Here is a 23,081-nt window from a genome sequence, read left to right as displayed (position 1 = left end):
GGTGCCTTAGGTATTCAAAATCTATGCAAGTGAAAAGGAGAGCATGGAGCATGCAGCTTCTCAGCTGTGAAGCAGCAGCAGCAGCAGCCTTGCTGAGCCCTACTGCTTACAAGGCAGGCTACTGGATGTTCCTCACAGACCACACTCGACTCATGCCCTTAGGTGACCTCCAGCTCAGGCAGAGGAACATGAGTTAACTGTTGGCAAACTTCGAACCGCATGGGGTTCAAGTGGAAGGAAGGGCTTTAAGCCAGCCATGTGTGCACTGGATGTTCCACCTAACTGGAATGTGGTTTGTGCTGAGGTATGTTTTCTCTGGCTATTTTTTTCCTGAAATGTGCAATTACAAAAATTAAAATATTTACATCATTACAAATGAAATTTCAGTGTCAGCTTTTTCTGTCGTCAAATGGAATATTCCTATGTGCAGCAGGTGAATTATTTTCCTTGGGGATCAGATACAAAACTGTTTTCGATACAGAGAACAATAAACTGATTATTACAGCTATATACTTTCTGGTCAAGAAGTTTCCCTGTGTTCAGCGGCGATGCTTGTCCTGTAGCTCCCACACCAGCTGTGTGCCAGGCTTCACAGTAGTTGCTAACCAGTCGGATCCCATTTGCAGTTGAACCATGCCATATTACCTTTTGAGGCCTGAAAGGTAACATTAAGAAGTTATTTACTGGAAAAGTCTCTGTTGCTTTATTCAGATGCACACCTGTACGTGTGGTGATCCACATTCCTTGTGCTTGAAGCAAAGAGTGGTTAGGTAAAGATGAAGACAGAAAGAAGATAGGGAAAGGAGAACATAAGCTGATATCCCATTTCTAGACTATCAGAAATGGCAAAGAAAATGGCATAAAGAAAGTGGGAAATTTTTATCATGTCTAGTACCCCAAGATACTGCTACTATTTCTATTACTATCTGGTAAAAGTAGAAAAAAACCCCTTATATGTAACATATGAAACATAAATGGTAATGCAAACTCACCAAGATGAATCAGTCATGATGTTCCTCCCATCAAAGGAGTATATTGGAACGTGAATGTTGAATTGTCCACCATTTCCATCAAATATAGATTCCCAGTTACTGAAAAGGGTTTCTCCCTGTTAAAATTTCAAAGCCACTTTTACAAAATAAACTAATCCCAAATCTACATCAAATCCCAAGTCTACCTTTATAGACTTATCTGTAAATTGAAAATTAGATCTGTACTTAAGGACACTTGTGATTTCATCTTTCACATCAGTTTCTGCATAATGTTCCTGAACAAACTTGTCTCATCTGTCATCTCTATGCAAATAGCTTTCTGGCCCATGCCTTTGCCTCAAAGTTGTCTCTCTGTTCTATTGTCACTTCAAAAATTGAGCTTGATCATCTCCTGTCCTTTTCCTCTGAAGGCATTGTTTGAAAAATTGCTTATAACTACTGCAGCAGTAGAGAAAATACAGATATAACTTGTACTGGAACTTCAGTTGCAGTCACAGTTTTGTGAAAAGTGTTGTAAATGTTCAGGGCAAAACCTTTGCATTTGGCTTCCTCTCAAACTGCTTTTGAGTTTTTCCAGTCAAAGTTGAAACAATATTGTCTTCACAAATTTCTCTCAAGGCTCTCTGTTTGCATGCACTTCAGAGCAGCATCCGTTCAACATGTTCCAAGCATCATGTGTTATTCCTGTAGGTTTCTTTGGCCGCTTGTTCTGGGAGCCAGCCAATGCTACAAAGACATGGTTTGTTTTCCTCAGTTTGAGAGTGTGTCTGTTTATGTGAGACCACAAAATGACTCATGCTCTAGACTCTCCTCTCTGTTTCATTGGGATATATCCAACATCATTCCTAAGCACAGAATTTGCACTTTTCTTAGAAATGAGAAAAATAGGTATTTTATCCTATGATCACACTAAAAAGTAGAACATAATAACTCAGTAGTTTTCTACTTCATCACTACTTTTTTGTTTCTTGAATCTGACTGTGAAATACGAAGCAAAGCTGCTTCTTTATAAAATGCAGTTTGGGCTGAAACTTTGTGCCTTTGCTATTTTCCAAGATTTTTGGGGAACCTACAGCCTATCCTAAAAAAGCAAGGGCTGAGTACCCATTTTTACCTGAAGATTGACTATTGGCAAATGGTGTCGGTCTGTTTTTCTGACAACTGTGGCCAGATCTTGCAAGTGCGATGAGAGGAAGGCTCTATAGGTAGATGTCAAACCCGCAAGCTGGGCCTGCCGAAAACACTGAAAATCTGCTCGCATGTCACCAGACAGTGGGAAGTTCAAAGCCACCAGATGTAACTGGAAGAAAAAAGAAGAAAAGGCACCATTTTAGAAAAAGTTTATGACACTAGGAAGACATATATTGGAAATAAAACTGTGCCCCCTCCTCCTGCCGGTACAGAACATGTACCCTTCATAACAGGTATGAAAGTTATTTGTTGCCATAACATTACATTTCTCAGAGCCATGAGACCCTTAGGAGATATACCAATTTATCTTTCAACATTAAGGAAACCACGAAGATTATATACTCCTAAAAATAAAAATCTTTTAAAAGCAGCTTATATTTTTAATCGAAAGTCTTGGAGTTTTCACATGAACAAAATCCCAAATCCTACAAACATTGAAAAAAGTAGTAAGAAGTGACTAGATACCATTTAAAAATACAAGAAGTAGCATGCTTAGGTCAAGCAGCACAGATGCATGAACTAATTTACATTCCTGCTTTATTTTTCTCTTTGGTTTAATTTTTTAGATATAACTCAGTTACCTTGCTTTCTTTGTCTAAATATTTTAAAGTCTTTTAAATAAAGGCTTAGGTTCTAAAGTGTCTATCTAGGCCAAGCAGCACCATGAAGTTTGAAAATATTGTAATGAATATTTTAATTATTTAATTGTTACACTATTGTTAGCTTAGAAGTTACTCTGTGTTGTAGATTCAATCACTAAGTGAAGAGGTATTCCTAACTCAGAGTCAGGATTTTTTTTCTTTGAGATGGGATGATGAAAACAGATCTGGAGGGAAGAATTTCAAATTGTGTCTGAGATGTCTAAACAAGTTAAAGAAGTGTATTTGTAAATTTCTGAAGTAAAATCTCTGAGTTTGAAGAGCAAATATCACAGCTGTCCCTCAAGATGCAAACTATCACATTACAAAGCACAGCTCTGCAGCTGCAATACAGATCTCATACTTACTGCTGGTTTTCCATTGTTCATATTTGATATTGGTCTCAGTGCTGGAATAGACTGAAATCCCTGTTATTTGAACACAAGCAAAAAAAAAATCAGAATTTTAGACACTCAGTAATTTTTAAAATAAAATTTAATTACTGCATCACTGGAGTCCTGCATGAAAGCAGTCTGCTCTTGGTAGGAGCAGAAGAGCAGTTGAGGAAAATCAAAACTGAAAGGGTAAGGAGGATGTGAAAACAGAAAATGTAATGAGTGGAAACACTTCTCAACGCGGTTAATTGTTTTGGGAGAAGCAAAATTTTCTTCCCTAGTTATGGCAAGTATGAGTAACAAGCCACCAGCTGTAGCAGATGGGAAACTCAAGTGGTGTCAACTGGAGGCTGCAGACAACTTCTGATAACATGAGGTCTAGACATTTTGCCAGTGTGCTAGGTGAATTTCTTCTTGACCTACTCTAACTGTTTTATATTTTTTTCTGGCTGTCTTCCTTCTCGCTGCTCCTTCCAAGCACTCTCTTGCCCTTTCATTTTTGCAGCAGACAAATTAACCTGTCATCAACAAAACCTTTCTCTATTCCCTTTGTCACTTCATGGTTTTCATTCTCCTGCAATTTTTTGGGACAGACAGCATGTTCACATGCAGGTTGGTACAATAACTTGCAGAATGGGGTCAGGTCCAAACTAACAACTGAGGCTTTAGAGTACACCCTCTGCATGCTGCAGGGTAAGCTACATTCAGGTGATGATTATGGTATTCTGAATACAGGACTATAACCTTTCAAAGAAAATCTGCTTTTCAGAAACCCTTTTCTGACCTTTCTTGAAGGGAATCAGGGCTTGATATGACTGATTCCAGGATTATGAAACAGAATTCTGTGGGTTTGTGATTTTTTGTTTGTTTGTTTTGTTTTTCATTTGTTTGTTCTCTTCTGTTTTTTTTTTTTTTTGGTGGTGTTGGGTTTTTTTTCCTTTTTGTTTTGTTTTGTTTTGTTTTGTTTGTTCATTGTGTTTTGTTTGGTTGGTTTCTTTTGGTTTTTTGTGGGCAACTTACTTGTTCTGCTTTTTGTAAATGTGGCTTTGTCTCCGTAGTGTTTGGAGCCTCAGAAGATACATGAAACAGATGACTGTCCAAGCAAATCAATTTGCAAGCTTATGTAGTGGTAGGATGCTTATTTCGAACTGACAAATCTCAGTGGAAAATCACATTGTGCAGAGATCTGCATACAACTTCTGCCAAGTGTATCATGCATCTAGACTCAGTTTTTTATGGTCCAATATTTTGTACTTACATGGCTTGATATGGCTGGAGGAGGAAGACTGTCAGCAGGGATAGGAATTAGCTCACCAAGCTGAAAGAACCAAAAAGGAGAGTAGAACAAAACCATATCACCAGGAGCTTCTGAACTCAAAAAAAGGAGCCTTGCACCCACACTTCTCCTCCTCTGTAAAAATATCTCCCTCAGTTTCATTGTGAGGAAGGGAGTTGGAAAAGATTAGGATGTAGTGCAGTAGTACCTGCAATTTTCTCCATCCATTTCGAACACGGATAAAAACCTCACTGGTTTCCCTCAGATAGATTAGTGTACCTTCTGCTACATAGTGAACTTTTTCCAACATACCCTCAATGTTTTGGAACGTCGTAACCTGTCAAATAGGAAAATGAAATATACTTCATCAGACACACAAAACATTTCGCAAGTTAAGTAGTCTCATTTGGACACATAAATGTCAAGACCTCTTCTGCAGGAAATGCTCATAATGTCAGTTTTATGTAATTTAATCCATAAGGGATTCATATTCAGTAATATAAGTATCTTGCTACTTTGGCATACCAGCATCATCATTCTGTGGATTCTAGTAGAACTAGAGCAATTTTGTACAAATTTTGTACAGAGTGAAGATCATTGCACTGCTACAATTTAGCATCCTAGGTCAAAATGGCAGAGTTCAGAAGAGAACTACAGTAGGTTAAAATTGGGGCAAGTTTCAGGAAAGTGTAAATTCTTTCACATTTTTTTTCTCATTTCCTCATTGTCAGAAAGCATATTAGTACTTTATGAATAATGCAGACCCTACTATAGATTTGTACATTTTTTTAATCTTAGTTTTGACCTAAGTAAGCTTGGACCTTCTATCTGAGAGAGTAGCTCCCAGCCTGCAACTACAGTCTTCGGTCCTGGGGCACAAGTCTTTGAACATTTGTTTCTCCCCTGAGAATTGCAATGAATGCCCTCTTCTAGCTTGAATAGGGGTTTTTTTGGGGTGGTTTGTTTGTTTGTTTGTTTAGTTGTTTTTTTCCCCCCAGAAACTATGAATTCTTAATTTAGAAATTACTAAGACTTCTGTCTTAGCTGTTTTTTTTTCTTCATGGATATCTTGGATCCAATTTTGATTTGTTTCATAATGTAAGAAAAGGAAACAAATTTACAGATATTCTCTGGCACAATGATTTTTAGAATTTCTAGGGAAATCTACAGTTTGCATCTCAAAATTATGTGGTTTATAAAACATTGTAATAAATAGAAACACAGGATGGAACTTTCTCTCTTCTTTCAGTGCTACCAGTGACCACCAAAAGTCTTGAAGAAAATTTTCTATAGCAAACTTCCTTATTTTGCTCTCTTACCAGATTCCTGGTGGCAGGTGACCCTGGCTCTCCAGGAGGACCTGGTGGCCCAGGCATTGCAGCTGCTAAAATAAAATAAGCATACAATACATGCTGAAGGTCATCTTTTTTGAGAAAAAATGTGAGTGACATAAAGAAAGAACTTAGTGGTGGTGTCCAGGAGCAGTGGAAGTTTTAAATAGCCATAGTCGTGTCCTGAATAGCTCAAATCAACTACAGAAAATACATTCTAAGGATTTTTTTAGAAGCAATGATGAAACAGACTTTTCTCTGTTGTTTTGGGATATTAAGGCCAGCAGATTGCAATCTGTTGTAGAAAGTGCAAATGAAGAACCAGACCCACTTAAGCTGACCAGAATGCTCTTCTGCTGGCTAGTTCTTCTGCATGTGGAAGAGGAAGAACTTTTTGCTCCTGCCCATATAAGCTTTGAGGGAGTAATTCCATCTTTTGCTCTAAAGGCAAATAAAAATTTACTTTTCCTTAGATGAAAAATTCACGTGTAAGCTTAGCTTATGTTTCAAAGTGAAGAAGAATTCTTCGAGGGTATGAACTTGGACTTCTAAGAATGTAGTCCACACCACCTACTATCTGTGTCTACTCCAAAAGCAAATTTCTTCTCCTTGAGCCATTTTCTGGAGTAAAAACTTCTTTCTTTTAAGGCAGGAAAGATTCAAAGATATGGAAGACTGAAAGCATGCATTTTGTGCAAGTGCATGGCATGGTAATGGACCTTTGAAGCTGTTTGTAAGAAGGAGCTTCTACACAAGGACCTCGCTTGTGGGTTTTTGTGAAACCCAGAGGAGCCTTGAAATCACCTTTACAAACTGAAGAATCTATGTGCTGAGGCATTTGCAAGGATACTCCAGAGCAGGTCCTTCATGCCAATGGCAGGGGGAAGGGGGCCAGTTCTCAGAAGTGTTTAGAGCTATTTACCTGCAGATAAGCTATTCCTCTTTCCCCATATTACAATATGTGAACCCCATACTACAGTATGTGAACTCCATAATTTTAGATAGTAATAGCTTTAAAAGAGATAACTGAGCCTTGAAGATAGGAAATAAATAAACATCTCTTCTTAACATTTAGTAAAATGTGCATTGCCTAAAGAACCTTTTTACAAAGCAAAGAGCATAATGTGTAGGAGGATGATGAAGACTAATGGCAGAGAGCATAAATGAAAGTATAGGGATGAAATACTACTAATAATTTGTTTTGTCTGACTGGGTCTCTTAGGTAATATCCAGAAGTGCTTAATACAAATTACACAGGAAAAGGCCCGAAGACCTTTATGACCTTCATGGATGCTGTGGATCTGTCCATATCGTGATGATCAGGGGCTGATTCACATAAAACCTACATTCCAATGTTGAACATATTAAGAATTTTTTCTTTCTCAAATATTATTCAGAGGATGAATACTTCTGATAGACACTAATTTAATAATATTGACTGGATGACAGATTGGAAATCTCACCTGCTGTATAAACAAGTCTGACCAGGTTCAAGAAATACCTGGAGAGAGCAAATTGAAGACAGAGATATTTTCTCCCCAAACTAGTATACTGGAGGTACAGCTCTCATGGTAAAACAGGCTAATTGTTAGTTCTCAGGAACAGAGATCTGTATTTGCTAGACCTGTTGAAACTTTAGGAAGAACAGATCTGTGTTACTCCCATCCTGCTAGTAAACCATCTTCAGATGAGATTAAGGAATGGTCTCCTCTGGTTTTACCTGGCTGGATTGCCATGCTGGTCACAGTTCCTAGAGGGAGGAATCAATCATTTTCTCAGGCGTACCTGCCAAGTAATGTCAGAGGAGCCCAGGACCCCATCCACCAGAACCCAAGGCTGGACATTAACAGTATGAGGCTTGTCACTAGGAAACTTGTGACCCAAAAGGAGTCAAAAGCACAAATGCCTTGAACAGTGACACTTGATTTCTAGCCACATACTCCCTTTGATGTCACCTTGTTTGCAACATTCCTTCTTGATGTGACTATTTGTGGCACATTTTGCTCCTTTTCTAACCCAGTAAGTTGAAAACCATTAAAGGCAGAGTAAGCAACCTGAAGTTTCATTTCTATTCAGCATTTGCATAGCAACTAGTTTTCAGGAGCAGTTCTCCAGCAGTCTCATTCTAGACCTAAACTCTACCATGGGTACTGCTGTTTGATCAGAGAATGAGAGAAGCACTTGGGTTGGAAAAGACCCTTAAGATCATCAGTGACACCCAGCACTGCAAAGTCTACTACTAAAACATGTCCCTAAGTGCCATGGTTACACTTCCAGGGATGGTGACTTAACCACTTCCCTGGGCAGCCTGCTCCAGTGGCAATCCTTTAGGTGAAAAAAAATTTCTAATATCCAGTCTAAACTTCCCCTGGTACAACTTGAGGCCATTTCCTCTATTACTGTTGTTTGTTGCCCGGGAGAAGCGACTGTCCCACCTGGCTACATCCTCCTTTTAGGCTTTTGTAGAGTGCTAAGGTCTCCCGAGTCTCCTGTTCTCCAGACTAAACACCCCCAGCTCCCTCAGCCACTCCTCATTGGACTTGTGCTCCAGACCCTTCCCCAGCTTTGTTGCCCTTCTCTGGACACACTCCATCACCTCAATGTTGATCTTGTAGTGAGGGGCCCAGAACTGGACACAGCACTCACAGTGTGGCCTCACAAGTGCCAGGTACAGGGTTGATCACTGCCCTGGTCTTGCTGGCCACACTATTGCTGATACAGGCCAGGATACCACTGGCCTTCTTGGCCACCTGGGCACTGCTGGCTCATGTTCAACAGCAGCCAATCAGCACCCCCAGGGCCTTTTCTGCTGGGCATCTTTCCAGCCACTCTGTCCCCAGCCTGTGGAGCTGCCTGAGGTTGTTGTGACACAAATGCAGGACCTGGCACTTTGCCTTGCCAACTCTCATACAGCTGGCCTTGGCCCATTGGTTCAGTCTGTCCAGATCCATCTGTAGAACCTTTCAGCAGACCAACCTTCCTGCCCAACTTGGGGGCAAACTCACTAAAGGGTGCATTTGATCCCCTACCCGAGATAATTGATATTGGATAGGTCTGGACTCAATACCAAGCCCTGAGAAAAACCCCTTGTGATGGCCACCAGCTGGATTTAATTCCATTCCCCACAAGAAGAGTGTTTTGCCTCAAATTTAGCCAGCTGCTCAATTTGATGGATTTTGCAAAGCTTTTCTCAAGGTAACCTGTCTCTGCTATGCAGATTTCCTCCGAGCCACAGCAAGATCTTTCACGCAATAGCACTGCCCTGGCACTAGTCAGTGGAAACTGTCTGCAGAGAAATTGTCCCTTTCGTGCTCTTAGTTCCAACTCAACCCCAGGAGAAATTGGTGGAGGGCAGGAGGAGAGCAGGGAACAACCTGATTCAGGTATGCAGAGAGGGTGGGCAGGTGGGACAACCTGCCAGGTGTGAAAGAATTGGTGATGTGTGGGTTGTGCGCACATGGCTGTACACTCACCTATGCAGTGAAAAGCTCACCTGAGCCATATATTGCAGGGGGGCCTGGTGGTCCAGGTGGTCCAGGTGGGCCAGGTGGGCCAGGAGGTCCAATTTTTCCATAACCTGGTAAGCCAGGTAGGCCAGGTAACCCTGGAGGTCCTCTGGGTCCAACAACTGAGTCCCCTTTTGGTCCCTGCCAGTGATGAAAAGTATTTCCTTGAACGTATTGGTTTCACTGCTGCAGGGCCATCATCTCTGGTGGCAACATTTACCAAATGCCTGCCATTACACTGCCATTTAGACATGAGTCTGTAATTTTCTCCAAGGAGGCATGGGTATAATGGAAAAGGAAAATTTAACCACATATTGAATTAAAGTCAAGGATTTAAATTTCAGAAAGCTTTCTGAAAATTCTCATACCTATCCCTGAGCAGCTGATAGCTGCAAAACTCTCAACAGTGCTCTCAAAGTCCTGGATCTCTACTCTGCTCACGCTGAGACTGCTTGCTTTGATGGGCTCAGAGAGCTTGTGGAAAACTTTAATGTGAAATGTGTCTGTGCAGGGTGTACACCTCATGACGAGTGCTGTCTTCTCCCTCCTGTGATCACGTTAGCCCTTAACCTCTCCAGCTGCCAGACTTGCAGAATAAAAAGGCTCCAACTCTCTTCATTTCCAGTTTAGCAGCGTGTCCTCAGCCTGACTGAGGAGGGCTTGTGCTCCCCATGCTCACACCATCCTTCAGACATGGAACACTGGACCTTGTAGCTCAGCTGTGCTGTTCAGCTCCTTCTTGCCAGTAGAACAGTTTCTGAATAGGGACATGGTTCTCAGCAATGTGGAATAGAACCAGGGGGATTTTTGAGGGTGGTCTTGCTAACCTGACACTTCATCCTCAGCTGTGGCCCACTCATTCATGGTTCTTGACACAGACATGGCAATAGAGGAATGCAGTGCACATATTTGTTGCCAGATGTCAGGGATAAACTTGTTTCCAAAGAATTAGTGCATTTTATTCCAAAGCAGCTGTGGTGGCAATTGCCAGAAGATAAAATTAAAAGGTAGACAGTAGCGAGTGGCTGAATTTTATAGAAATGATCCAGATGGCTACACACTGGTCTCTTCATTAATGTTTTTGGATTACTAGGAAAATAGGATTAATTATTTAGATGGCCAGTAACTTTCAAGTCAGCCTCTGACTAACTTCATATGGCCTATTTTGGTATTTACGAGGGTGCAAGTAGTAGCATCACAAACTATATAAGATGCTTTGATTTGTAATGCTATTAATAGAATGGTCTACATACCAGTGTTGATATATGAGACAGCTGAGCACAACATTACATCAGTATTTCATAGCAGAGCAATTCTATGCACAACAGTGAAGTGTCCATGTTTACGCTCAATGCAGTTCTCTCCTATTCACCTAATGCTTAACATGTAAGTTTTTATATAGTTCCTAGCAATCCTGATGTTTGTCTCTTTAGTGTCTTCTAAATTAATTCTAAGTGGGTAGTGACAAATATTCCCATTCTACAACTTGCATGACTCACAATTAATCCCGGTCTTCCCGGTGGTCCAGGAGGTCCTGTTAGAAAAAACCCACCATTTGGTTCTCCCTTTTCTCCTTTTACACCAGTGACTCCATTGTCTCCTTTTTCACCCTTTGAAGAAAATACATTTTAAAATGTTGAGCTGAAGTGAAATGAAAACACAATGCACTGAACTTTTAAATTTACATGAAATCTCTGAGTTTGATAAAGAAAACACCTGCTTGAAATGTTTTTAACATCACTTTCTTCTTCTGTGATATGGGATGAAAAAGGAATGCTTTCTCTATCGAGGCTGCAAGGCTCTCTCAGGGCAAAGGCTAGGGGAGGTGTGATTAGGTGGAGGCAGAGAAAATGCCTCTGTTGCTGTTTCCTGCTATTCTGCCCAGCAAAACCTTGTTCAGTGCTGTAGCTGGAGGCAAAGAGAGAGTTGGAGGGAGCATAAAAGCCTGGCTTTGTGCTTTCCTCCATCACCAAGGAAAAAGCAAAGCAAGATTGTCATCGATTGGGCAGCTATTTGAAAGTATGTGAAAAAATGAACAGAGCAGGATGGGGATGTGTACCAGGATAACAGAAGAGACACCACACAGAACTGTAGACACTTTTAACTGCATGTCTTCTGTTCTGCATCACTGATTATCAGTTAGTTTGGGAAGCAGAGCAATAGGTAAGAAGAAACATTTACGTACTATATTATTATCTGTCTATGCAAGATGAGCCACAGCATTTATACATTCCTCCTCACATTATTTTTTTCTGTTTGTCTGCTTTTTCCCCCCCTTCAATTTTTCTTTTTTTTTTTTTTGGTCTACCTTTTTCATGTTTCTGAGAAATAAACCTGTGGATAGAAGAGGCAAAGGGCAAAGCAAGAATGGCAGGTGTCTGCAGACAGCCAGAGGACTTTTAGTCTTTTAGATTCCCAGTAAACATGACTCAAAAGGTTTCTTTATGCCAGGCCATTTTGGGGAATTGAAGGACTAGACGAAAAATGAGTTCTTGACAGCTAAATCTGTAAAGCTACAGACATTACATTATAAGGTCAAAGAAACCATATCAGCTTCGCTGATACACAGGACACTTTATGCCATCAGAATAACTTGGGTGTACTCTGCCAAGCAGAAACAAAATCCTAAAACCAGGCAGCTCTAAGAGTCCTTCCAAGAGACTATCAGCACAACACTTTTGGTAGCATCTTTAAATGAGAACTTGATTCAATTTTTTTTCAGTTTTTCTACTGATAAAGAGTCTTATTCACTTAAAAACATTTAAAATAATATTAGATTGTTATTATTTATTGTCACTTGAAGTGGTCAAGAGAATAACGGAACAGAGAGAGACCAAACAAATCAAAGTATGGGTATACTTCATTGTAAGAGCTTCCAGGAAAAGTAGTTCCCATAATTTAATTTCATTCAGTGTGCTTAAAAGATAAATAACATGACACGGAAGCTATTTTCACTCCCCTTTCCCCTCACCTAGTGTTCTAGAAGCCCTTTAGGTAATGGATGTCTTTTACCTGAGCTGGCATGGAAACAAAAGCATTCATTTAAGGCAGGTATGTTAGGTAACAGTGAATTATGACTCACTTTAATACCACTAGGAAGGTAAAAAGCCTCAGTAATAAAGTTTCTCTCAAAAGTAATCTTTATAGACCTCTGACAACTGCTATCTCTACACTTGTAAAAAACTTGCCTATGCAGCTGGAGTTCAAGAAATTAATGTAACTTTTATTTGCTGATGCTCTTATATTTGCATATTTCACCATGTTGCATAGGTTTGTGCTTAATTTATAGCAAAGTACACTTTAAAAAAAGCTTAACAGAACTCAGACACAAATGGGATATAATTACCTTTATGCTATTAATAAAGTGGCTGAAATATGATGGAGGCAGAGGTGGACCTGAAAAATGAAGAAAATACAGTAAAGCACAATAATTATCTGTAATTTTCCTTTTAAAAGCACTGCGGAGGGTATTACTGGTTTAGGAGTTTAAAGGAAAACTATTTACAATAATGGCATTAACCTTTAGATCAAACAGATACTTTTAGTTTGGCTTCCTAACAAAGCAAGACTTACACATCCTATCTTGTCTGTGCCCTATCTTGTCTGTCACTCCTCCACCTTAATAACTTCTGAATCTGATTGGGATTTCAGAAAAATTAGAAGCAAAGAAGGCTCAAATAGGAAAAATTCCCAGTTTTCTGAAAACATAGCAGCTGGGAAGAGGGGTGAAAGAGAAGCATCCAAGTTAACGCCTTTGATGGAAGCCACGGTAAAAGAGAAGCTTTTCATATGTTTTCCTGGTAGTGGGGTGATCCATCAGTAGATGTGTGATCTTTCTTGCAAAGACAGTGCCAGAGCTAACAAGAGAAAAAGAGAAAAGTGTTGCTGCTGTGCTGCCAATTGTATAATAACTCTTCCTTGACATTTTTCTGCCATGAAAACCAACATCAGATTCAATTGTTACACCACCTGCGTTGCCTGCCAATGTTGGTCAGCCAAAGCCATCAAGCCAGCATAAAAGGTTCAAAAAGCCTTCAAATACTATCTGCTTGGTACACATTTGGGAAAAAAACTATTTTGCAGCTTCCCATAACAGTTCAATGCATTTCCTTCAATTGTGTTTTGATTAATTTTTGAGAACTTTGGGCCCAACCCTCCACCAGATATAGGGCTCATTTCCCAGTGTACCACCTCAGATAAAATTAAATCAAGCAGATGTTGTGGGACAGAAATGTATTCTCATTATGGCACATATTTGGATTTTATTCCAACCCTACCAATTACAGCTTGCAGCAGTCATCTCCTTGATCCTTGTGAGGGGAAGGGAATGGACAGCTGGAATGTAATGTCGGGTGTTCTTCTCAGATGTTGCTTAGTATTAACCTCTGCAGTGAGGGCTACCTGAGGCCTTTCTAGAATGACCAGCAAGTGGTCCAGGTCTGAATAAGGTACATGTAGCCCAGGTCTGCTGAGTTTGCTCTCACACATTTTGTTCTGGCTTCATATTTTTGCATGTTATCAATTAATAGACCGTGCTTATAAGGTTGGAGAGGTGACATTTTGTGAGAAACAAAAATAAATCCACTATATGGACAAATACCATGGTTCAGAAAGCTTTTCTGGTTGCTGGAACTCAACAGATATAGCGGAAAGAATTTCAGTCACTTGCCCCTTAGAAAAGCTTTTTTGAAAAATTCCTGTACTTTAATTATGCAACTACTGGCTTGTAAATTTTCCCCGTCAGTGGTTATGCAGACACCTGTGAGAACTAGAGAACTGATTTGTATGAAAGACTATTTTAGCAACTACATCATTAAGCAGAAAAACAAACAGGAATTTTTTTAGAGCAGCAACCGAATTGGTCTTAGTCAACATGCTTCAACTTCACAAAACGTTGGAGCCAATCAATCTATTGGATTTTCTTGGCAAATGAATGAATCGCTGTTATTTTAGTAGAAAAGTGAATCGAGTTTTCTGTTTAACCAGAATTCTTGTGTTATTTTTGCCATCCTAGCTGCAGTTTTACAGCAAAATCATAAGCACAATCCTCTCATAATCTTCTCCTTATGAAGCACCTGAAATCAACTGATATAGGCAAGAAAATACTTCTAAGATACTAATTTACATTCAATACAGAACCTGAAAAGGCACAGACAGGCTTGTGGTGGATAAGCCAGCACAGAAGAGAAAATTTTCTTCGTTTCTGTTTAGGAATGTTTCTTGCTTCTTCTTTTGACAAGTTTATTGATGACTGGAAATGGCTAATGGCTTATTTTAAGGTATTCTGTCAGAATAAAAATTAATGAGGACAAGACAGGAAAATTGATTTTATTACAACAAACAGATGTTGTCTTCAAAATAACCAAGATACCATCTTCAGTCAACAGAACTATGTCTTTGGAACAAAGACAGAAATATCCATGTAGATACAGTGAGGAGTTAATATAGTTATTATATGGGGATTATATAGTTATTATCAATGCATTAAAGGAAAATTATTATAAATATGTTATAGCAACTGTCATACATGAAATCCCTATTTGTGCTTGGTCTTTGCATATTAAATGCTTTAATTAATTAATTTCGAGTTAAATATTTTTAAATTGAATCTTAAAATTAACCCATCAGCCCAGGTACAAAAATCAAGTTCCATTATCAGTGTTTTCAATTGTTCAAAGTGGTTTATTAAGAAAGTTGCATCCTTCCCAGTTAAAAATTCCCCAGTTAAAAATCCCCAACTTAATGCTCTCCTTTCAAACTTCAAACCACCCGTACACCATAAGAGTTACCTTTCCTGTGTTTACGGTATACTTTTACAAGTGTTTTAAGATGTGTTGGATGTATTTTAATACTTTTTTTTAGGTGTTTTTACTTGTTCTCTGGTTCCACGGCCAAAAACCCCAGTTCTAACAGCCAGCAGCTATTTTTAGCCACAGCGCCATTACTCTGCAGGCAAGCTCCATGGCAACCTGAATACCTGAATTTTAATGAAGGCATTTCAGCTCCCTTATCTCAACTAATACCACTCCTCTGACAACGATGAGCCACTGGTGGACAGAGATGATCTATCAAAGGGAAAGCACCAAAGCACCAATCGCTTTAAACTGAAGGGGCGGGCTGTGGGCAGACTGGGGGCGAAGGGGGCGAAGCAAAGACACTATAGAAACAACGAGGCAGGGCGGTGGGGCCTTTCCTCTCTCTCTCTCTCTCTCTCTCTCTCTGCGGGCTAGCTGTGGTAGATGTCGGGGCTGGGCATTCAAAGCCTTACTCCTTTTAAGGAGCCTTTAGTAATTTTTTACTTTTGGACCAGCCAAAAGCCAGCCCAGCACTGCAAGTTCTTTTTCTCACTGAGCCATAGGATCCCAAATTTTTATATTTTTGTAATTTCTGTAATTTTTCAATTTTTCTGTTTTCAATAAATTAATTTTTTTTTACAGTTGTCTCATTTCTCACACAACAGTAATTCAATATACTGCATTTTCTATTTCAAATGATTTCTGGCACTGATCAAAGCCTTATCTCAGTATATGAGATTTCAAAAAATGTACAGAAAATGAAGAGTTTGTAATCACAGTATTTTCAAACAGATGCTTACTTCTGTAACTCTTTTCAAAGAGTTTATTCACAAATACAGCAGAAAATATTAAAAATTAGTTGAAGTGGAAATCATCTATTTCTATCACCTGTTAGAAGCGGGACTATCACCAACAACTGACTGCCTGAAACTCAGAATGCACAGGTGTGTTACCCTGAAATGTGAAGCACTGGATTTTAGCCCAATTGGCTCAGAAAGATTGACAACAAAATGATATCTCAGGAAGTGCTCATGATATCCTTCTAAAAGGTCAAAAAATCTCTGACCAGCCACTTACATTTCAATATCTATTCTTGTACTTAACACATTCCTAATGCTCACAAATGTGCAGGCTGTCTTTTCAGAAGTCATTTTAGATAATATTCTGGGCTTTGCTGTTCTGTGTGTTAGTTCATCAAAGAACACAGGCATAAATCTTTAGGCAGGTAAGGCTGCAGAGATAAATATCCAAGTATCTTGCTGAATTGCTTTTGAAGTTAAACATATATTCCTCCACAGGCTGTCAATGACATATCCCTAGTGTTACAGATTTAGTGTACCTGGTGGTCCTGGAGCACCTCTGTCTCCCTTTTCTCCTTTTAAGTGTACTGAACTGCGCAGTCCCCAGGAATCTCTGTTTGCTTTAGCACCTGCCATAAAAGCATCACAAATTCATGAGGACTTGAAAACAGCAGAGACTGTAGCAGTGACAACCAAACCACTGAAAGTGGGAGCAAACTTTTCCACTCGTGGGGCACATGGCTCCTGTCCCTCTATGCCTGTCTCACTCATGATCATTGAATGGCTGCCCATCTGTCCTCTCTTATCAACCCCAATGTGCGCAAGACAATCTCTCACAAGTCAATCTTTTACTCCCCTTTGCCTAACCACCCAGCCTAAGACCCTCTGAACAAACCTGTTTGGTTTTTTTTTCCATTTTCCAGTGAATTTCACTGGAACAGGTGCAGAAACATTTCTTGAGTTATGACTGAGTGTTGCATACCACATCTTCTACTACCTCCAGACTCCCTTCCCTTCCCTTCCCTTCCCTTCCCTTCCCTTCCCTTCCCTTCCCTTCCCTTCCCTTCCCTTCCCTTCCCTTCCCTTCCCTTCCCTTCCCTTCCCTTCCCTTCCCTTCCCTTCCCTTCCCTTCCCTTCCCTTCCCTTCCCTTCCCTTCCCTTCCCTATACAATAGCCAAGAAAAAGCAAAAAGCTCTTAAGTATGAAAACCCCAACCAAACAAGAAGAATTTATTTAAACCAAGGTACAAGAAAAGAATTACCCACCATGGTCATTAAGAACTTCTTGATTTCCAGGATAGGGAGTGTTCACCTGCAGACAAAGAAATCCATTAAAAATTATCCATACATATTAAGAAATGGAAATGCATTACTTGGTGCGACTGAAAAGTCTGGCAAGTTTGCATGCTAGTAAATATTACAACAACACTCTGGGATTATCTCCAGTTTGACAGTGTCTGAGTATAGCTGATCAAGTTTTTATGAGGATTGTGCTCTCTTTAACATGCAACATGCTTTCAGCAAAAGGGTAACATCATGCATTTTGGAGGCATCAGCAAATCCTACTCTCAGTTGTGCCAGTGAAGCATCAGAAAACTCATTCTCCAAGAACAATTCTGAATTTACAACATCGTGTTTGGAAGCAGGATTTGATTTTTGACTGTGAGATAACAGCTTGTGTTTGTAATTTTTTTCATCAGACCAGGGCTATGTTATGTCTGATGTTAACCTGTGCTCCAGATGCATTGAGACCACAATGGGGAGGCAGAAGCTATTCTAGCATATTCTCTTCTGACACCTGTAACAGTGGGCATGCTACCTACCTCTATGCTGTCCTCAAATTAGGGACAATGCAGGAACTAATACATGGCACAGTGCTTGGAAATCTTGGTACCTGCTTGTACCATTTATAGGAAACTAAGCATGTGTATGAAAAAATGGAAGTTGCTGCATCTGGCTAATCCTGTAGTACTATCCTGTAGAAGTCTTACTCACATGGATAGCTCCATTAACTTCAGAAGTTCAGTTCCCATGAGGAAAACTGGTGGGGTTCAGTCAGTAGTTCTTTATCGACATTCAGTTATGTAGGCATGAACAGCAGACTTCTTATCTATAAACTCGGATAGGTTTAGAAGATTATTCACAAATGCAGGACAAATCTATCTAGCACACTCAAGTGCATGAAGAGATGTTTATAAGTACACGTTTCTATTACTTGTGCACATAAAAGTTAGTGCTATTTTTCACTGATTGCAACCTTCCTGAAAAGTGGCTATTATTATCTGAAATTCAGTGAAAATAGGCTTGTTTTGATTGAATCATTCCACAGAGAATCAGAGGAGAGTTGAGGCTGGAAGGCATCTCTGGAGATTGTCTAGCCCGAAGGACGATCAGCTACAGCAGGTTGTTCAGGGCCTCGTCCAGTCAGGTTTCAGAGGTGAGGCTGACAAATACATACATGATTATGGATGTATGTGATCAATGTACAACAATGTTATACAGTGGGAGCAAGAAGATTCAAGGGAGAAATTCAAAGAGGTAAAAAAAAGATGCATGGAGGAGGTAGGCCAAAACTGTAGAAATGGCTAATTACCATAGAGTAATGACTATTTATCATTAATTCACAAAAAGATCACAAGTTGGGATACAACTTTCTTCAGCAGTAATATTAGGGTGAGTATCAATACATCTAGCATATTTCTCTAAAATAAGTGAAAACTAACTGGAATGCAAATTGGAGAAGAAGGCACAGTATCATTTGGAACTATACTGTTTAACAGAAAAGTAGAACCACCATCTTGAACCCTACACTATTCAGGGGTGGACTATGGCTCCCAAGGACAGAATCCTTTCCAAGTACATACCCCACAGCTTAACAGTAGGATATTGCCCTAGGGAAAATACTTCCAGGACTGAATTATGTTCACCATTCATTCTAGGATGCAATTTCTGTAATTCCTTAAACAAAAATTGCACTAGTGTTCTGAAAATATGAAACCTATCTCCTTTCTTTTCATACTATGTGTGAAACTGCAGGTCCTTTGAAGGTAATGCAGGCTTTGTCATACTCTTTGGAAAGGAAGGGCAGATCTTCACCTGCTGCGATTCTATGCGAACAGACTGCATTTGAGGGTCAAATAAAGAGCATGATCTTTCTTTTCTGATGCATCTTTCATGCCACAACGAAATACATAATGAATCTTATTTTGGACAGGGAAATTAAAAACAGCTAAAGACATAACAACATGGGGACTGTATTTATACATACATCTAAAAGATACGTGTACCTGTATGCATACACATTGAGGTCCCCAAAGCAACTCCTAAACTATGGAAACACAAGCTTTGAAAGGCATTAAAAGTATTAGAAAGAACAAGTAATCAAAGTGCTTTAAGCAAAAGCGTCTAGTGTTTCTAGTTCTGTTATATATTTTATACATGGCTAAGTTTTCATATATGGCTAAACACTTGAAAATCTGTTATCTTGAAGAACAAGTAAAACACATCCCTGGTGCAAAGCAGAAGGCAGGGGAAGAAAAGCTGCAAAGTTATGGTGTTTAGGTGTACAGCTGCTTTGGTTATGTTCTGTCATGGCCATGCATCCTAAGAGCAGATTCTCTGTGTGTGACTTACTGGCATTTTGCAATGAGGCCTGGGAGGGACTGGGAAAACTGTCTATTGAAAACAGGAGGGAAATTACTTTAATGAGCATAGGTATGATAGAGCAGGTAACGCATCATATGGATCTAACAGTCATGATGGAGCTAAGCCTGGAAACAAAAGCAGCACCTCCCTAGCACAGAGCCCAGCTTGCTGCCAGGTCTGCCATCATGTCCCTCTCTGTGGGGCTATGGGGGCAAAACTCTTCCATGACAGTGGCTTTGGTTAAGAGGTCTCTTTCTCTGCACACAAGCAAGTTTACCCACTGTGAACTGTGTTGACTGAAACAAGGTTTATTGTTTCCCTTTGCAAACTGTTTCTGGAGCAGCACATTTCTGCTACAAACCAGTCACTGACCCCAGTGGTACTTACTCCTTTGATATAAAGTATACGTCCTGGAGGCCCAGGGGGCCCTGGGGGCCCAGGCAAGCCAGGAAGGCCCTGGTAAGAGAAAGTGAAAGAAGGAAGATATTAGACAAAAAGAAACCCCAGCCCCAAACTGGAACTGCAAATTGAAACTGAAGTAAAGACAGTGGATCTCTCATCCAAGGAAAATTAGGTATTCTATACTGATCTAGAACTCTCAAGACTGCTAAAATTCATAAATTTTCAAGTGCCAGTCAGATACGTACATGCTAATTAGCAACCCCAAGGAACCCTGCTAGACTGGAGGCATGACCGCCTTTTACAAAAAATGTATGTCAGCTCTTTACTGTGTAATTTGAAAACTTGGCACAAGACCATGTTCACCTTTCAGTCCACATCAATACAACTTTCTGTGAGGTGACATACGTCATCTCATGAATAATTAGAGATACATTAGATTTTATCTTCCCTGAGCATTCCAGGAAGGACTACTAGAATATGTAGCCTCTTTTGTTTGCTTGTTTGCTCTAACCTGTCAGCCTGATGTACTTCATCTAGTTACACTTGCTACAATAGTTTCTGTGTGGTTAGGACAGACAATCCAGAAAATGAACTTCAATATTGTTTGGAAATATGGAGGAAAGGAAAGTCTACTCTAATATATTCTGTTGGTGGGTAGTCAACTTTTCTGTCATTTTCTTCCAATTAGAATTTGTCTAATTTGTCTGTTTTCACTTTCCAGGAACTATATTTCTATTTATACCTTCTTCTAGAGGTGCAAGCCATATTCAGTATCTGCTCTTTTTTTCTGTGGAGATACTTAAATACTTACCAGTTCTGTGAAGATACTTAGCAATTCTCAGTCTCCCTGCTACTCAAATAAAGCAACATCATCTCACTTATATTTATTGTTTAGATAGACAAGACACTTGTGCCTTGCAGTTTGTGTGCCATATTTTTTTTCTTTTGAAGAAAGTAGAACCAGAGGCTTCCTACAACAGAATCCATTTACAACAAGTGCCCTACTGAAATACAGTGATACTGACTTTATGCTAACACAGTAACATACCCTTGTAATTTTTTTCAGCATTATCTCTGATGCAGATGAAATAATGTTAGCTGCTGTTGTGGCATGGGTACCAATTTTCTAGCACAGAATGTCCCATGACATCAGAACAACCACACAAATTACTCTGCTATTGTGAAGCTTATTGTTTATGCTCAGCAGTGTTAGTTGTTCTGTGGTCCAGGCTCAATGTTTGTCATGAGACAACTTGTCTGAAATCTTTTCACGAGAACAGACTTGCAGCAACAGGAGCTTGGTTCATCACTTGTCATTCCACAATTACAGGTTGTATGTGAGCATGGATATGCGATTATCTACGCAGAGGTCATTATTCTGGATACATGTACAGGGCAACTGTAGCAGGTAGCAGGTATCAGTGAGTATTTCCTTGTTAGTAAAGTAGATACCACTTCCCTGTGATATGCGCAGGGCTATTTCTGGGCTAGAAAGCTCAGAGCCTGTGGGAGTACCTTCACATCATGAGAGGTCACACTGGTGGCCTGGATCAGGAAGTCCTCGATATATATAAAAGAACTGGAATGAAAAATCTTGTGCTATTTGAAGCTGCTATGGTAGCAGTGAATAACACACATAACTGTTACACCTGGGAGCTGACACAACTATGTGTATCTGCAAGAACTGCTCAGATGGACCCAGAAGCTGACTTTTCAATGACTGCTGCTAGATAGGAAAAGTAGCAGAAACACAATTATTTCTATATCATTTCAGGTTTTTAATCCCATCATCATTTGGAAGGAATCAATATAAGTCAGACTTCAGATTTTAATGGTTTTTTTTTTCAACTAATTGAAATAAAAAATAACTTACATTAAATGCTTCACCTCGATCACCTTTCACACCTCTCAGTCCATTCAGTCCTGGACGGCCCTGAAACAAGAGAAAATAATTTAGTATGTGTCAGAAGCAAGCTTTTCTGTCTTTATCTCACTTGAGAGCATAATACATACTGGGCGTCCTGGGAAACCGAGTTCTCCTTTGGGTCCAGCAGGTCCTGTTGGTCCCTGAACAAAAAAGAATATGTGATTATGGCCCATTTTGTTGATCTATATTTGATTATTTAGAATAAGAGATATAGTTTCATATCTACATTAAAAATCAGTCTGTGATTGCCTGTAGGGACTGCACTGAACCTCCTCTCTGCTTGCCCTACTGAGTGATCTCAGGAGCTGAGGACTGTGTGTAACAGTCAGCTCTGGTTTGGGAAAGACCACCTATCTGAAATGAAGTCTGAATTCCCAGCTCCTTGTAGAGTGTGAAATTCAAAACTGACTTACCATGTGTTGAAGAAAAATGCATCAGCCAGGAACAGAAAAGGAAGTTAGAGATGCATGCTTTGTGCATCTTGTGCATCTCCTTTTTTTTTTCCTCTTTTGTTTTTCTAATTATTTTTGAACCAGGCCCTGTGAGGAAATGTCTGTGAATCAGCCTAAGAATTCATAGAGTGACAGGCTTCTACTTGCCTATTGCCAGCCTGGGTTTGTGGATTCATGGGGCTGATAGTTGAAACAGAACAGTTCCTTCTTTATAAAAGTGTGACTGACTCACCAGGCCTCACAAAGTAATACCAGCCACAGCAAAAGGAGAGGACAAGAAGGCTGCCTGGGAAAGGTGGTCCAGGACTATGGATAACCTGTGATGGGGCATTTGCAAGGATGCAGCTTCTAGGCAGCCTACAAGTGATCAACAAAAAGCAGCACATCTGAGGATCTACAAACTTTCAACTGCTGTCAGCTTCCTGAAACTCAACAAAACCACAAGGGTCTAGACAACCTCTTTACGTTATATTTGTCAGCCTTTCTGGTTTCATTTCCTTTTTTTCAGTCTGCTGAAATGCTGAGATACTCCTTCTTGCATTACTTGTTAAATAATCTGTCTGTAGATCTCAGTCAGATACCACTTACATGTGACAATGGGTGTGTTTAACCCTTCACGTGGTATCATTTCATTGAAAAGTGATATGTACATTCATGAAAAATTTATCTGATGAAGAAGATGAGATAATTTCCCTTAGAATGAAGCTGCAAATTCATGGATGAATTGTTGTA

The 23,081-nt window shown here is 39.8% G+C and overlaps 1 protein-coding gene across 1 annotated transcript in view; it reads right to left on the bottom strand.

Annotated features, from left to right (window-relative positions):
• Positions 1-438: 438 nt before the first annotated feature.
• COL15A1 (collagen type XV alpha 1 chain) overlaps positions 439-23,081 on the bottom strand; it is a gene marked incomplete at its 3' end in the record, with an annotated part of 115,085 nt that continues 92,442 nt past the window's right edge. Inside the window, exons 27-42 of the mRNA XM_082277640.1 lie at positions 21,984-22,037; positions 21,844-21,903; positions 19,956-20,024; positions 19,557-19,598; positions 17,190-17,235; positions 16,464-16,553; positions 12,676-12,725; positions 10,829-10,939; positions 9,317-9,470; positions 5,812-5,876; positions 4,701-4,829; positions 4,475-4,534; positions 3,190-3,249; positions 2,107-2,292; positions 993-1,108; positions 439-655 (exon numbers count right to left, since the gene is read on the bottom strand). Coding sequence (XP_082133766.1) covers positions 439-655; positions 993-1,108; positions 2,107-2,292; positions 3,190-3,249; positions 4,475-4,534; positions 4,701-4,829; positions 5,812-5,876; positions 9,317-9,470; positions 10,829-10,939; positions 12,676-12,725; positions 16,464-16,553; positions 17,190-17,235; positions 19,557-19,598; positions 19,956-20,024; positions 21,844-21,903; positions 21,984-22,037 — 1,509 coding nt within the window. The remainder of the gene's footprint in view (positions 656-992; positions 1,109-2,106; positions 2,293-3,189; positions 3,250-4,474; positions 4,535-4,700; positions 4,830-5,811; positions 5,877-9,316; positions 9,471-10,828; positions 10,940-12,675; positions 12,726-16,463; positions 16,554-17,189; positions 17,236-19,556; positions 19,599-19,955; positions 20,025-21,843; positions 21,904-21,983; positions 22,038-23,081) is intronic.

The sequence above is a fragment of the Coloeus monedula genome, assembly GCF_965178545.1.
Source record: "Coloeus monedula genome assembly, chromosome: 1".
Lineage (NCBI taxonomy): Eukaryota > Metazoa > Chordata > Aves > Passeriformes > Corvidae > Coloeus > Coloeus monedula.
This window is presented reverse-complemented; position numbering and strand designations above follow the sequence as displayed.